This window comes from Euleptes europaea, chromosome 10 (assembly GCF_029931775.1).
Source record: "Euleptes europaea isolate rEulEur1 chromosome 10, rEulEur1.hap1, whole genome shotgun sequence".
Taxonomy (NCBI): domain Eukaryota; kingdom Metazoa; phylum Chordata; class Lepidosauria; order Squamata; family Sphaerodactylidae; genus Euleptes; species Euleptes europaea.
Genome location: NC_079321.1, coordinates 69,843,977 through 69,861,662, shown reverse-complemented (window position 1 = coordinate 69,861,662; position 17,686 = coordinate 69,843,977). Strand labels below are relative to the sequence as shown.

Here is a 17,686-nt window from a genome sequence, read left to right as displayed (position 1 = left end):
ACTTTTTTGCTCGGGGCAGGGACCCCAAGGTTCAAAATAACAATTCCGAGATTTTGAAAATAAACTTTAATCATAACTGTTAGTTAAACATTAAACTTAGAATAATATTTGAATATATATATATATATATTATAATAGAGAACGTTTAATTGAAAATATTAATTTATTATGGGTTTATAACTTTGTTTCGCGGGCCTTAATTTAGTTCTCGCGGACCCCTGGGGGTCCACGGACCCCTGTTTGGGAACCAGTGATCTAGAGAGTGGCAAATCCAAGGTAGAACCTCCCATGCATAAGCAGCCTGTAACTTGTACCTTAGATTTGCCGCTCTACAGATGCACATTTCCCCCATCTGAATTCTCAAAATTCTGCATGGGGGCTTATTTTTGAGTTTTGAGAATTCAGATGGGGGAAATGTGCATCTAGAGAGCGGCAAATCCAAGGTAGAACCTCCCATGCATAAGCAGCCTGTAATTTGTACCTTGGATTTGCCGCTCTCTAGATGCACATTTTCCCCATCTGAATTCTCAAAACTCAAAAATAAGCACCCATGCAGAATTTTGAGAATTCAGATGGGGGAAACGTGCATCTAGAGAGCGGCAAATCCAAGGTAGAACCTCCCGTGCATAAGCAGCCTGTGATTTGTTCATATAACAAAACGCTAGTACCTTTGTGTCTTCAGGCCGCTGGAAGTGGAAACAGGTATAACTTTGGATACACCTAGATTCCCCCAGTGTGTACTCTTAATCATGAACAGGCAATGTAGAAATGAGCATAGAAATCTTTATCCACTTTTAATGGTATACTGCCACTTTATACACATTTGCATTTTTTAGTCCCAACCTTTTTTGTATTAAATATATACTAAAGGAATTTCTTTAAAAGTATCTTGTGATTTTAGAACCATTGCCAACATACCTACCTATACAGCATTAATGCATAAACACCATTTATACTAGCTCTCTATCTATTCTGAAGCCTTGGGAAGACACCCCCCACCCCCACAGACACACACAGCCTCCTCATATGCACCTGCCTATTAATTTCAATAAGCCTAAGCACTCTTCTCTCCATAGGATGGATCTGATGGCCTGTGTGGCCTTAATAAAACTAAAAGAGAAGACACCGTGAGTTAATTATTTGTTTATAGTGCTTCTTTAGAAAACACCAAATAACCTATAATTATAGGAAAGGTATACTTAGAAGTTTATTGGATATCTGTACTTAATCTGTTTCATAGTCATAATAATCATCCATGTCTACTCTGAGAATGGGAGGATTATCAGCATTTGCTTTCTTTCTGATTTCCTTGCCCTCTTCATCTGAATAGAGGTTGTCATGAATGCACAAACGCACAATCCTTTTTGAAGACATCCAGTTCTCTCCCTTGCTTTCTGCAGGGGCAAAACACTGTCCCCCTTTGACATCTGTGCCTTTGGCTATGAGCACTCTTCTGGTTCTGAAGAGATCACAAGTGCAATTCCATGGGTTGCCATCCAGATACAGGTGCCTGAGACGAGGCAAATGTTTCAAGAGGCCATGGTCCAGGGCAGTTATCTTGTTGTTTCGTAGATTTAAAACCTGTAGCTGCCTTAAATTGTTCACTTCTTGCTCTTGAATTCTTTGTATGTTGTTTCCTTTCAGATCCAGTCTGGCTAGGGTATGTGGAAGGCTGAAGGAAAGAAGATAAACATATATCTTTAATACAGGCCACCTACTTTACAACACTTATCCCATTTATCCTCACAAGAACCGGGATGGGTGCATAAAGCTTCTTACATTTACTTATTAATACTCTACCTTTCTCACTAAGACTCAATGTGGGTTATACAGTGTATGACAATGCAATCAAATTGCATGAGACAATGCGGTAGGACTAGGATCACAAAGAATAGAAAAAATGCACAAAAAAGAATCAGACATGTGTAATAGACAATGCAAAAATGGGATTATAAGCACAGAAAGTAACGCAGTACTACAGTAATGCACAATAATGTATACAACAAACAGTGGAATTCACTACAATATTGTTGCCTTTATAAACCAGACTAGATTGGTATCGCCATGAGTCGGAAGCGACTTGATGGCACTTTACACACACAGATTGGTATCTAAGGTTGCCAACCTACAGGTAGTGGCTGGAGATCTCCCACTATTACAACTGATCTCCAGGCAACAGAGATCAGTTCACCAGGAGAAAACGGCCGCTTTGGAAAGTAGACTCAATGGCATCATACCCCACTGAAGTCCCTCCCCTCCCCAAACCCTGCCCTCCTCATGCTCCACCCCTAAAATCTCCAGGTATTTCCCAACCTCGGAACTGGCAACCCTATTGGTATAAGTGAAACACAGTCTTGCTCTGTTTTCAGTGCCATAGTGCAGTAGTGTTTAGAACTCCATATTATTGAGTTGTTCAACATTTCAGAGTATAGAGCAGTTCAAAACCAGATTCTACTGAAACAGTTGAGAGGATGTCTGAATATCTCATCCATCTATCAAATGCAAAGCATAGGCTCATGCAGCCTCAATTTGCCTCAGCATTGTCAGCATTGTGCTTCAACCTCAACTCTCTTGTTAATCAAAACTGAGCTCCCTAGTTATTAGCATTGTAAAAGGAAAGTTACAATATCAGAGGAGCATTAGGTGCTTTGGAACACAGGCAGGATGGTGCTGCTGCAGTCGTCTTGTTTGTAGCCTTCCTAGAGGCACCTGGTTGGCCAATGTGTGAACAGACTGCTGGACTTGATGGGCCTTGGTCTGATCCAGCATGGCTTTTCTTATGTTCTTATACATATTTTTAAAGGACACAACATTTTTCTTTCAGTGCTTTTCCTCCTTTAAGTGCTAATAGCACAGCAGGGGAATTGGTTTTGATTATTGAATCCACACATATGATCGAAGCTTCTCTTTCTTTCCCACATGGCTCCGAGGCTAATTGAGGCTGCAATATGCAATTGAGACCTTGCAATATGCATTTTATGTGTGATCTTCTTCTCTCTCCTCAGAAACTCTCTTCTGGCCAGCTTAATCTACACAGACAGCCATGAATGTGTCTGGGATCCCTTGCCCAATATAGTTTGTACCAACGTTGTTCTAATAAAATCAGGCTTCTCTTGGAAATGCACTGATAGGTAAGCAGGGGCAGGAATCCTACTGCCCTGGCACAGGAGTCCTTGTGTGCTTTCTTCATTCCCCTTGCAAGAGGCTGAGCACCACACACACAAACAGCCAAAGCCAGTGCTGTGTGAGTTTGGGGGCAGCCCCAACCAGCTTCTCCCAGCACCATGCTCCATGTCAAGCAATGGGGTGTACTCTAAGGGAGGTGTTCCTAGGACACCTGCCTACAGGGGAGTAGGGGAGCCTGCAGTCCCACACTGGCCTGTTAGCACACTCCCTTGCCAGAAATACCCACAACAGGTGGGGGAAAGGGCATAACTGTGGGTTGGGGTTGCCAACCTTCAGGTGGTAACCAGCTAAGGAATTATTCAGTACGCAGCAGAACGCATATTATGCCAACAGGAGGCTAGATTCATTCATCTATTCCAATCTATTCAACCATATGGATTGAACTCCTCCTTGGATTTCTTTAGTTATATTTAGCATGGTAAGTGTAGCATAGACGTATTATTTCATAGTTCAGGATAGATGTAGAGTAAGTAAATAGTATAGATTACAGTATAGACTGCAACATATAGGTTTTGCAGGATTTTTACCATGACACAACAGTTCAGAGATAGAGGGTATTGGCTGCACCTGCCACAGGTATTTTCCTTACATAGCATCGTGCTCTGGTTTAGCAAATTAATGGACTAAGAGTCACATTCCAGGAGCTGCAAGGTTGCGGCAGGATGAGTTTGTAATATTATTGTATTGGTATGAATTCCAACATTTGATGTACTATGCATGTTATCATAATATACATTGTGCCTATTTTAGATATATGATATTAATATTCAGAGGAAACCTACGAAACGAGATATAGCCGGAATCTTGCTGGTTTATATATAGTTAGAATTTTATAAGGGACATTGTTCTTCTGAGTAAGATGAATTATATGAACAGTGATATATCTGTGTATATATATTTCCCTGTATAAATAATACAACAGCTTTCTAACATATTGTATAAAAAGTGCATATGATGGTTTATCTTGTAAAATAAGTATATAATTGAATACTTGAAGGTTTTTCCTCTAAAAAGTAAAAGAAATAAGTGTGAAAAAAAGTAAAAGAAATAAGCATGTTGGTGGCTGCATACTGAATAATTCCTTAGCCGGCTGCCAAATCTTTCTATTTAGTATGCTCCTATTATTTGGTTTTCACATAACCTTCAGGTGGTGGCTGGAGATATCCTGGGATTACAACTGATCTCCATTTCACCTTGAGAAAATGGCCTCTTTGGAAGGTAGTCTCTATGGCATTATACCCCAAGGGAGTCCCGCCCCTCCCCAAACCCCACCCCCTAAGGTTCCACCCCCAAAATCTCCAGGTAACTCCCAACCCAGAGTTGGCAACCCTAGTTGGGGGTTCCTAGCAGCTGCTCCACTATGCTATGCAGATCAGCTGGCCAAGCGACCCCGGGACTCATTCCCTTGCAGGATCAGAGCTCTATGCAGCAGCAGCAGCACTGGATCAATCGGCTGCACTAGCAGACCACTTCCTTATGGATCAGGTAAGTATCACTTGGATGGCAACCGCCTGTGCCTCAGTGGGGTCTCCTGGCAAATGCTCCTCCATGGGGGTGGGACTGGGACTCTGCTGGGGGCACCACAGGCATGGCCAAGGGCAGCAAGCAATGGTGCTGTTTGACATCACTGCACATGTCTGTTTCATTTCCGTGCAGGTGGTGGAACATGACCATAACAGTTCCTGCCAATCTGCCCAGCCACTGATTTCAGCCCACCTAGGGTTGCCAGCTCGGGTTGAGAATTACCTGGAGATTTTGGGGTTGGAGCCTGAAAAGGGTGGGTTTGGAGAGGGGAGGGACTTCAATGCCATACAGTCCAATGGCCAAAGCGTCCAGTTTTTCCGGGGGAAATGATCTCTATCACCTGGAAATCAGTTGTAATAGCAAGAGATCTCCTGCCACCACCTGGAGGTTCGATAAAAATAACAGCACTCTTGCTCAATTATTTTTAAATTTAAATAAATATTTTATCAAAAGTCTGTTACACTGAGGAACCGCTCTAACTGTTGGACACTAGGAAGCATGCTGTGTGGCTTTGGGCCAGTCACGCTCTCTCAGCCTATCATACCTCACTGGGGAGAAAGGTGAGATATAAATGAATTAAAAATAAAGTGTCACTTACCTTAATGGTATAGAAGTAAGCAGGTTTTGTTCAAGTGCTAGATTAGACAGTAGTGGGCATCTCTGAAGTGCCCCATCCTCAAATGACTTAACAACATTTTTGTCAAGGAACAAATGCTTAAGGTTCTGGAGATTCTGGAATTCTTGGGCTTTAACTTTCTCTATCAGGTTATTGCTGCAGTCCATCTTCTGTAGTGTGGCTGGCAGACTGAGTGGAATTGTTTGGAGTTTGTTCCCAGCCACTTCCAGCCTAGTTAGGCTGGAAAGAAACTGGGCCCCATCAATTGATGAAAGCTGGTTTTCAGACAAGCAAAGTTCTGACAAGTTTGTCAGCTGTTTCATGTCTTCAGATCTTAGCATTTTGAGTTGGTTTCTCTCCAGTATCAGTGATAATAAGGATTTAGGCAAGTCTGGAGGAGCTTTGGTTAGCAAGTTGCCATTTAAATTGAGGAACAGAAGAGTGTGGAGAGCTGTAAAAAAGCTTCCTGGAAAAGATTGCAATTTATTATTTGCCATACTCAAGTATTTCAGGTTCAGAAGGTTGAGTGGTCCTGACACAGATTCCATATTATTTCCATCCAAAGTCAAACTCTGTAAACTGCTAAGTGAGGAAAGGGTACTAGAAGAAAGAGCCAAAATCAAATTGTTTTGTATATCAAGAACCCTTACTTTTTTTAAATCTTTAAAATCAGATTCATTTAGAACGCTTATTAAATTATCACCAAGCTTCAGTACTTCAAGGTTTGCTGGGAGCAAGGTAGGTATATGTCTCAGTTTATTCTTCCAGAGTTCCAGTATCCTCAAGGCAGCCAGGGCTTTGAAAGTGTTCCTCTCCACTGATTCTGTCCCACTGCTGGTCAGAACGAATTCTTCAAGGGCAGACATTTGACTGACATCAGAAATCTAAAGGCAAAAGCCACAGCAAAATCATTTTTTGGGGGGGGGGTAAAATTACTGTGATAATGTGCCTTCAGCTGGATCATCTCATTAGTTCCTCCATGGATAGGGTTGTCAGGTCCCTCTTTGCCACCAGCGGGAGGTTTTTGGGGCTGAGCCTAAGGAGGGCAGAGTTTGGGGAGGGAAGGGACTTCAATGCCATAGAGTCCAATTGGCAAAGGGGCCATTTTCTCCAGGTGAACTGATCTCTATTGGCTGGAGATCAGTTGTAATAGCAGGAGATCTACAGCTAGTACATGGAGGTTGGGGAGAAAAACGGCACCTCTGTACTTGTACCAAAAGGTTATGAAAAATAGTACAGGAAACTGACATATACACAAAATGCAAATATTTATAAGCTACTGGGGTGAAACTTAGACCATATACTTAACATATATACAACACAACTACATACAATATATACAATTCACACAGAAAAATAGAATGTAAGTTCCAAAGGTCTCCGCAGAGTACCAAATTCTTCTGTTCAGACACATTTAAATGAATGGGAACGATTGGCAGTAAAGAGTTACACTGAATGATATAGTTAAGAAAAAGTTAATGTTTGGAGGAGAGCAGGCCATATGCCTCCTGTTGGTCTCTGGGATGAAGATGCTGGGTTGGTTGTTGTTAGATGGCTGCTGGAGTTGTCGCAGTTAGAGTCTCTAGGCCCACATTGTATATATGTAAATAAAACCCATTGAGTTCCTTCACAAGTGGCTGGGAATAATTCTCTGGGGAATCTGGAAGATCTTCCTAAATTCCCATTATAACAAGATGCAAGATAAGCAATCCAGCCAAAATTACTTTTGTTATGAACTGTATGTGCTGTGCCAAGCTGGCACCCTCTAGACCAGTGGTTCCCAACCTTTTTTTGACCAGGGACCAGTAGGACTTTTTTGTTCAGTGCAAGGACACCAAGGTTCAAAAAAAAAATTCCGAGAATTTGAAAATAAACTTTAATCATAACTGTTAGTTAAACATTAAGCTTAGAATAATATTTGAATATATATTTTTATTATAGAGAACTTTTAATTGAAAATATTAATTTATTATGGGTTTATAACTTTGTTTCGCGGACCTTAATTTAGTTCTCGCGGACCCCTGGGGGTCCACGGACCCCTGGTTGGGAACCAGTGCTCTAGACACTTGGCATCCAACATACAGAGCATTTTAAAGGCTATAGTCCTAGGCACATTTAGAATACATGAACTCCGTGAGACTTACTTTTGCGTAAACATCCATAGGCTCAAGATGTTGGTGCCACTAATTTAAATGGTTGGAAATTGACAACACACTCAATCCTCAGCTGATATCACTGGGGCATGCAGCATGGTTTTCAATATATTCACTTACAAGCTTCTGTGTTCAATGATACTTGAAGATAAAAAATAAGGCCAAGGCCAATGGTACAAAATATATTTTATTACTCAGTTAAAATCCCCACAATTCCCTGCATGTTTCGCCAAGAGGCTTCTTCAAGGGAATCTGTTAGTTCTGCAGTGATTTTCCAAAAAGAGAATAAGATCAGTGAGTGACCGAGTAATAAAATATACTTTTACTTTATTTTACACCATTGGCCTTGACTTTATTTTACATCTCCTAATGACTGGTGCGGCCCTTTTATTTTTCCCAGTGGTACTTGAAGACACATGAAGCTGCCTTATTCTGAATCAGGACACTGGTCCATCAAGGTCAGTATTGTCAACTCAGACTGGCAGCCATTTTTCAGGGTCTAAGGCAGATGTTTTTCACATCACCTACTACCTGGTCTTTTCAACTGGAGATGCTGGGGATTGAACCTGGGACCTTCAGGATGCTAAACAGATATTCTACCACTCAGCCGCCCCCTTCCTCTTTAGTAAGTGGTTTCTGGATCACAGCCATTCTGTTTAATCTTGGACATGTTTGTTCAGAAATAAGCCCTAGTTTGTTCAATTTAGCTGTCACAAATAAATTCACAGGGCTGTACTCTTAAAGATATTTAACTTAATTCTGACTGCATTTTGTGGTTTATTTAAAATGTCCTATTATTTCAGAGACATTTTCTTTAAGTGGATAAATAAGAAACATTAGCACTAACTTCCTATTTATTTCACAGAGAAAGACGGGAGGGATTACAAGTTGAAAACATATTGTAGATGTTTATTTCAGAGATTTAAACTGTCAGAACAATGGTTCTTTGCAGAGGCACTTTTGAAGCTTGTGTTGCTACTGTTATCAGGTTGGTATTTGACAAAATAGTAAATTGCATTGATAAAGAACCTCCATTTTTCTTTCTAGTCATGACACGCAAATACTATTTCCTCTTGTCCACAAAATTATGGTTATAGTTTATACTAATGAGCAAACAGGCCTATTTGTACAAGAATAAATACCACCGGCAACTATATCAGAACTACTCTAGTAAATTTTGGCTGCAATCCACAAATCTGTCCAAAACGCAACTTCAATATTTTTGTTCAAATAGAGTGTGGCGCTATCTAAATGTTTCTTTTAGGCTCCATGCCAGCAGCTAGAGCTCTTGAGGGGGCAACCATGCAATCCTCAGCAAGTATAGTCAGGAGTAAATCTTACTGAGTTCAATGGAACTTCATCCCTAGTATATAGGATTGCTGCCTACGCTGTAATCCTGTGCACATTTCTCTGATAGTAAGCCTGACTGAATAAAGTGGGATTGAGTGCTGAGTGATCTTGCATAGGATTGCACTGCAAGGGATATTGTTGGCGCCACCCTCTAGAAGATGACCAGTCAGGTACCTGGAATGTGTGCTTTCCCCAGCCATGGTAATGAAGAAACTGAGGGCCACTGATCTTACACATTGCATTTTCAAATTAAAAAACACACATGGAAAGAAAAAATGTTTGAAGTATAACCCTAAAATCATATGTGTGAATGCTAGAAGTAGAGAGTTGCAAATACATATATCATACAGGCACACTTGCCAGAGAGCAAGATCTGGTTGTGACTTCCTATTGAATGGGCACTTGGTAGCAAGTGAAATTTCAGTGCAATCCACAAGGGGGGAGATGAAAGTGTAGAGGAGGCGGCGTGACCCCAGTGCCGGTATAAATGCCATTTGCGCCGGCGTAAGGGGCATTTACGACAGCGCTGAGGCACTTATGCCAGTGGCAGGGAGCGTTGCAGCAGCGTCACACATGGGCACCAACACAGCCATGCACACTGGCACACCTCCAGCACAGGGGGCTTGTGCTGGTACCAAAGGGGGCATGCCTGAAGGCAGGGTAGGCGTTAGCTCCCTGAGCCCTTTCAGCACAGGAACACCCACATTTGCTGGAGCAAACTTGAGCCGGCAAAAACATAGGCACCGCCCATTGAGCTGCATTCAGCGGTTCCACAGGGGTTGGGGAAATGTCCCTGTCAGGTTGCAGGCTGTGGTACAGTAAGCCACTTAGGAGGTGTCTCGGCTATACCATTCCTGGCCATGGCGCAGCTCCCCCCCCCCCCCCCCCCCGATTGCGCTGTTTGTTACAGGACTTTTAGCCAAGGCGAAAACCATAGATTAATTTTGCCTTTCATAGTGCATGATGTGTGATCAGTAGCGAGAATACCTGATTACTAACCATTCATTTATTGAACTGAAGGGGTAAAAGCAAACAAAAAAACTTCAGTGGGCTTAGTAGGATGTAACTCTGCTCAGGATTGCACTAGTAATGGTGTTGCAAAGCACAGTGAATTATGGACTAGTGGAAAGAACAGTGGTGGAATGATTACCTTGTCCCTTTTTAAATGCTTCAAGCCAGCAATAGGTATCTAGCAATAGGTAATCTCTCTCCTAGAAGGCGTTTGTAGTATTATTTTTTGTTGTTGTCAAGTCACAGCTGATTTATGGCAACCCCTGGTAGGGTTTTCAAGGCAAGAGAGGTTCAGAGGTGGTTTGCCACTGCCTGCCTCCGTGTCACGACTGGTATTCCTTGGTGGTCTCCCCTCCAAATACTAGCTTAGTTTAGCTTAGCTTCTGAGATCTGGCAAGATCAGACTAGCCTAGGGCTATCCAGGTCAGGGTATAGCATAGTGTAAATCTGGGAGATCCAGATTGAAGTCCTTTAGACTACCATGGAAGTCACTGGGTAACGTTGAGCCACTTGCTCTCTCTCAGGGTTGTTGAAAGGGTAAGATGGGGAAGGAAGAATCATGTGTACCATGAAGAAGGGCAGGATATAAATGTTCTAGATAGATTTGTAACAAGCCTATATATTTTCAGATCAGTTTTTAATAATGGATGATGAGAAAGGGCATTCTGCACATGTTCAAGGGAACTCTGGCCCCACAGCCTAGCATTTGTGAATTCTGTGTCAATCCAGAAATCGCAAATTCTTTGATCCAATATGGTTGCATTCCTAAACTACATCTTAAGCTTTCATGATACTAGATATTAATGCAGGGATCAGATTTATTGATGCAAAACAATGCTTCATATTCTTTGATCTGGATAATTAAAAGGTGTACTCATGGCTACAAGCCTGAAAAAGGAAGTGTCTCATTGAACACTAGAATTTGCCTCTCAATAAACATGCCTATGATTGGCCTACACATAGTAAGTGCACCACTGATGCTGTAATCCAGAACTCAGGAGTACTCACATGGATATAAACAGGGCTGCTAAACTCAGCAGAAAGTCAGCTGCTGATAGAGTAAAACCACCTCAGTACACTGTCTGTACAATAGCATTGCCACTGTTTGAATCAATCCCTGTAGCTGTCCCTTAAAAAAAACCTGATTTGCATCTGTTGGTGATAACATTTAGTTTCATATCTCCTAAAATTTCCTCTGCTGATTTCTGGATCTCAAACCTGTTATTAGGAAAGGAGCAAGTCAGGACACATTTAAACGTCTAGCTGGTAGTTTTCTGTAAGGCTGGCCACATGATATCAGTACCCTGAACTTGTATTGTACATGCTTTTCTTATACATGCTCAGATACACTGGATTTTCTTTTCACAATGAGCATGGGAAAGAGCCATGTCAGCATGAGCTACAGAAATATCTAAGAACTACTAACATTTCAAAATGTTAGTAGTTCTTAGAATGAGCCCAGTCTCAGACTAATCCAAATCTGGATTTCTATAGATTTCAGTCCTAAAAAATGCTAGACACAAGCCAGATAAAATTTAAGAATTAAATATTAAATCTTTTCAATCTTAACTAGACTCCGCTGCATCTAACTTTTGTTTTCTTACACTCAAAGGTGCAGTCTGGCTAAAAGCAGGTGTGGCTAACAGTACAATGACAATCCTAAGAACATTTTCCTCTTGAATAGATTGGAGAAGGATTCAGAGCAAACTTGCTTAGGATTGATCTAAGTCACAACTAAATTTAGTAGGGACAGGACCAACGTATTTAGGAATTGGTGTGCCTGTTCCAAGTACGTCTAAGGAATAATGTTTCTCATTATTTTATGGAAATCTTTCTTCAGCAGGTTTTGGGTTCAGGACTCTTTGCTGCTGCTAATAAGTGTAAGACTCAGCAGTGAAGCTGTTGGTAGCCAAGGCTGTCATCGTCTTCTTATAACTACTGGGGTTTTTATTTCTGTAATGCATATATTTCTATGGTCTTTATTAGGCAGACAGAGCAATATGCTTAACATTGTATGTTTTCATCTCTAAAACCTATGAATGAAAAAATAAAGCATCTACAGAAGGCTTAATTTATAATGTAAGCTGTATAAACACTTCAGGGACTCAGTTTTCATTGAGGAATATGGGATAGATAGTGTAACCTTAAGCAGAGTTACACCCTTCTAAACCCATTGTCTTCAAGGGACTTAGTAGCATGCAACTGTGTTTTTGATAGTGCTGTAAAGGATGTTGGAATCATGTCATCGGTTATTTCATGAGATGTAGGTACCATAGTAGTATAAGTAGAATCCAGCTCAAAACAGGGCTGAAAGGGAGCAAAAATGACTTACACTTGCCCAAGTGTTTCTTCAATGGCTTTTGCCTGACAATTCCCATTAAAAAAATCTATGCACAGTTACATGCATAGTCTCAATGAAGTCAGTGGGACCTACTCTTCAGTGAAATGCCTGGGATGAGGCTGCATGAATGTTCAAACTTAACTTTCACCACGTTACCTGCCATCAACATCTCCCCCTCCCTTTTTTCTGTTCTGTGAAACTCGAAAGCTAACTCACTGCTTTGTAATTGTTAAGCAATCCTAATATATTCAGTTACTGTATGGCTGTATTAAACAAAAATATCCTAGGTACATTTATGCAGGTTGGTTAGAGTTATTTCTAGACAAATGCAGTCAGGATTGCAGCCTTAAGGTGGCCAGACACAAAGGAGAATGGAGCTCTTCAACTTTATAAAGAAGAAGGGCTTGTTTTTCTTCTCTGCAAAGCAGCTGTAGTGAAAAGCCCCACTTCTACAACCCCATCATTTATTTATTCATTTGGGAAATGTCTCTGCTGCCTCTCCAGGAAACCAGGAGCCTTGTCTTCTAGTACATTTTGCTACCCTCAGGAAAAACTTGAGCTACTCCATGAAGAAAACATCTTACCTGGAGCTGTTTGATTTTGCTGTGGCTGATGTAAAGTTTCCTGGTAGTGGAAGCCATCTCTTTAGGCATCTGTCCAACTCTATAGCACTGCACTCTCCTTGACAAGTCACAGTTGCATTTTCGTGGGCACGTAGCAGCAACATCACTGTGAAAAGGAAACAAAAGGAATAAAATGTAAAACACCAGCATCTTTCCTAAGTAGCGCCTTCCTGAAAAGCACTGGCTAATTGCAATCCGGAACATGAATTTGTAGGCATCATGTGCTCTTTTATTCCATGGCATCTGATAAAAAGATAAATACAGCTGTGGGTTCTCCTTTTGCAAAAAGGCAGCAGAGACAGTCCCTTTGGTTAAAATATTAGCAAGCTTCACAAAGAGCAAAAGGTTTAAACAACGATAAGGAGTCTTTATTTTGGCTGGCATGGGAAATCGATCTTATTTATTGCCTGAGGTCTAATCTGCAAACACTTCTGTTATCTGCAGTTTCCTAGTTTGGTTCAATGTGACACCATGTAATTGTTGGGAGGAAAGATAAGAGCTCTTTTATAAGGGGCTATAAAATATCTGGATTTTCAATGACCATGTATTTTTAAAAAATAAAAAAAGGATCTGAAGCATCTCTTTCATCCTTCTCTGGTCACATGATTCAAAAGGAAACAAGCAACCTTCTTTCATGGGTAAAATAAATCTAATGGGTCTTTCCGTTGATTCTCTGTTTACACTTCCCTTCTTAAGTGCATATCAAATGGTTAAACGTAGAATTCTGGACATTGAATTACAAACCCTTGATAGCCTTGCCAAAAAAATTTGCTCCCCTTTGAGTTTTGAAATTTCCCTAACTACCGGTCGACTGGTTCCTTATTTGTCTGCCCTACATGCCCCGCAAATGCGTAGAGCATTTGCACTTGCTAGGTGCAATGCTCTCCTGTCAGCTTACCTTTGGAAGATATAACCAAACCAGACGTTCGGCGAGGCTATGTCTCTGCAACTCAAATTCAATTGAGTCAGTTTCCCATATCCTTCTTTATTGTCCTCAGTTTGATGTTATTCGTTACAATCTAATCGATCCTATTTTAACTAATATTTCAGGACACTCGGAGGCCCTGAAAGTTTGTCTTCTTAATGACTTGTCAACCGAAAGAACAGAAAAAGTAGCTGTTTTTTTAAGCTCAGTAACCAAAAACAGATTGGATAAGGTTAATGATTGATGGTGTCCAATATTCCTTATTTTCCTATAGCTATTCATCATTTGTATGGATCATTTATTGTATTGTATGCCAATAAAGGTCTTGAATTTAATTGAAAACCTTCTTTCATTTAAATAAGCAATTTCCAGATTGATTAAGCAGTCCATTACACTGGTCAGTTGGCATAAGGTCTTTTGAAAGTGGATTTAAAGTCTTATGGCGATACTGTCTTGTGCAAAAAACGTTACTTGAAGAATTTGGCTGACCTCTCACCTTTGGCACCTTGGGAACTGAAAATCTGTAGAATACTGGAAGAATAACTTACTGTATTTATAGGTCGACTGAGTTATCAGTTCTTGATTTTTCTGTTGAGAACCTTTTAACTTTATGAGTTACCTCAGGTAGGTAACCTTTTCTCATCACTGCATGTACTTATTTGGGAATATGGATATTTCTTATTACAACCATGGGACAAGGGAGAAATAGTCAGGGCATACTAAGTTCTGGGGGAAATTACGATTACAGGTCTATGTACACATAATTTGAAGTAAGTCCAATCGAACTTGGTGAGATTTAGTTCTGAGTCAACAGGCGTAGTAGTATCAGACTACATGTCTTATTAGATCTTCTGATTAATCAGAAAAGAAGATTTTTAATCTGCATTAATTAATTAAAATGTTTAAGCCTTATTATATTTTTAAAAGATTGCACTCATGATTACAAATATTTTTGCAAATACATTATACCAATTAATTTTCTTAAACGTTTCTTGAAAGCAAAATAGTGAGGGCACAATCACAAGCGATTTCTAGGAGAAGGAAAAATGGGAGGAGCCTAAAGAGGCCAGGGTGGCTCCATAAACAGCTTTCTAAAGATTTGAGAAATAAAAAAGAGTCATTTAGGAAGTGGAAGGAGGGCCCTATTACCAAGGATGAATAAAAACAAATAACCAGTGCTTGTAGGGAGAGTGTTAGAAAAGCTAAAGCTTAGTATGTTCAAAGTAAGAAAAAGGACATGGTAGGCCCATTGAAATGACAGGAAAGTGAAATTGAGGGCAAGTGATGAAGAGAGGGCAGAACTGCTCAATTCCTACTTTTCCTCAGTCTTCTCATGCGAGGGAAATGATGCTCAACATGGCAAAAACAGAACAGATTATGAGGAATGGGAATTGTAGCCTAGCGTCAGCATAAGGGTAGTATATAAGCACTTAGTTTCTTTAAGTCCTCAGGGCCAGATGAATTGCATCCAAGGGTACTCAAAGAACTTGCAGATGTAGTTTCTCAGCCTCTGACCGTTATTTTTGAAAATTCTTGGAGAACAGGTGAGGTGCCAGAAGATTGGAGGTGGGCAAATGTTGTCCCCATCTTCAAGAAGGAAAAAGAAGAGGATCCGGGTAACTACCGACCCATCAGCTTGACTTCTATACCTGGCAAGGTTTTAGAACAAGTAATCACACAGTCAATCCTGGAGCATTTAGAAAGGATGGCTGTGATTACCAAGAGCCAGCATGGGTTTCTCAAGAACAAGTCATGTCAAACTAAACTTATCTCCTTTTTTTCCCTTTTTTTTCTTTTTTTGACAAAGTGACTACTTTCCTGGATCAGGGGAAAGCTGTGGACATAGTTTGTCTTGATTTGTAAGATTTTTGATAAGGTTCCACATGATATTCTTGTTGACAAGTTGGTAAAATGTGGTAAAATATGGTTTGGATCCTATTAATTTTAGGTGGATCTGTTACTGGCTGACAGATCGCGCCCAAAGTGCTTGTTAATGGTTCCTCATCCTCTTGGAGAGGAGTGACAAGTGGAGTGCCTCAGGGATTTGTTCAACATCTTTATAAATGATTTGGATGAAAGAATAAAGGGGATGCTTATTAAATTTGCAGATGATACTAACTTGGGAGGGGTAGCAAATATGTTAGAAGACAGAGCCAGGATACAAGATGATCTTGACAGGCTGGAAAACTGGGCTAAAACTAATAAAATGAATTTCAACAGAGATAAATGTAAAGTTCTCCATTCAAGTAGGAACATTCAAATGCATAGTTATAGGATGGGGAATACTTGTCTTGGCAGTAGTGTGTGCCAAAAGGATCTAGGGGTCTTAGTAGACCATACACTGAACGTTAGTCAGCAGTGTGATGCGGTAGTTAAAAAGGCAAATGCGATTTTGGCCTATATTAACAGAAGCAGAGTGTCTAGATCAGTGGTTCCCAACCTTTTTTTGACCAGGGACCACTAGGACTTTTTTGTTCGGTGCAGGGGCCCCAAGGTTCAAAATAAAAATTCCGGGAATTTGAAAATAAACTTTAATCATAACTGTTAGTTAAACATTAAACTTAGAATTATATTTGAATATATATATTTTATAATAGAGAACTTTTAATTGAAAATATTAATTTATTATGGGTTTATAACTTTGTTTCGCAGACCTTAATTTAGTTCTCGCGGACCCCTGGGGGTCCATGGACCCCTGGTTGGGAACCAGTGGTCTAGATCATGCAAAGTGATGTTATCACTTTACTCTGCTCTAGTAAGACCACACCTAGAGTACTGAGTTCCGTTTTGGGCACCACAATTCAAGAAGGATGTAGACAAGCTGGAACGTGTCCAGAGGAGGGCAAGTCCTATGAGGAAAGGTTGAAGGAACTCAGTATGATTAGCCTGGATAGGAGACGACTGAGAAGGGATATGGAAAACATCTTCAAGTACTTGAAGGGCTATCGTTATAGAGGATGGTACAGAGTTGTTTTCTTTTTTTAATATTTTAAAAAACAATTAAGTTTTTTTAAAAAAACTTTACTACATACATAAAAATTACATACATACAATCCATAACCATTTCTCCAGTGGAAACTGTATAAAATCTTGTTCAATGTTGACAAACAATAAATTATCTTCAGGGGCTTTTAAACCTTCTATTTTAGCAGGTAAATAATATGCAATAAAAATCGGATACCCCGTTCCACCTTTCTCTCTTAAATCATATAAATTATTATATTTAACTCTTGGGTTTTTATTCTGCCAAATGAATTTATTGCAGATCTGTTGCCATTCTAAAATTAATATTATTTAAATCAGAACATGGAGTTGTTTTCTGTTGACCCAGAAGGTCAGACCAGAACCAACGGGTTGAAATCAAATCAAAAGCGTTTTCGGCTAAACATTAGGAGGATCTTTTTGACAGAGCAGTTTCTCAGTGGAACAGGCTTCCTTGGGAGGTGGTGGGCTCTCCTTTGCTTCATTTTTTTATGTAGAGGCTAGATGGCCATCTGTCAGCAATGATGATTCTGTGAACTTTTGTGGACCTTCCTTACATGCCCAGGGTACTGCTGATTGCCACTTTGGGGTTAGGAAACAATTTTCCTCCAAGCCAGATTGGCCAAAGATCCTGGAGGTTTTTTTCCTTTTTTTGCCATCTTCTGGGTGTGGAGTAGGGGTAACTGGGGGTGTGGAGGGGAGGTAGTTGTGAACTTTCTGCATTGTGCAGGGGGTTGGACTATATGACCCTGGTGATCCCTTCCAAATCTATGATTCTCTGTTATTCTATTTGTTCCATGCTCTCAAGCTAATGCTGATAGTTTTCTTTGCAAGATACTTCATTTGCACTGAAGCTGAATGACAAGCAACCAGCCCAAGTACAAGCAAGAATTAGAATTAAAGCCTTTACGTTTGTTCAGACTGCTCAAAAGGTAATCTTTCCTCACTTTGTTTGCCCTGGCTCAGATGTAGGCA

At 40.4% G+C, this 17,686-nt stretch overlaps 1 protein-coding gene across 1 annotated transcript; it reads right to left on the bottom strand.

The window, feature by feature from the left end:
• Window positions 1–1,224: 1,224 nt before the first annotated feature.
• LOC130483559 (nephrocan-like) lies at window positions 1,225–12,954 on the bottom strand. The gene is made up of 3 exons (XM_056856335.1): window positions 12,766–12,954; window positions 5,309–6,210; window positions 1,225–1,672 (listed from the first exon to the last, which is right to left on the bottom strand). Exons 1-3 carry the CDS (start codon window positions 12,952–12,954, stop codon window positions 1,225–1,227), a joined length of 1,539 nt encoding a protein of 512 aa, XP_056712313.1.
• Window positions 12,955–17,686: the final 4,732 nt, after the last annotated feature.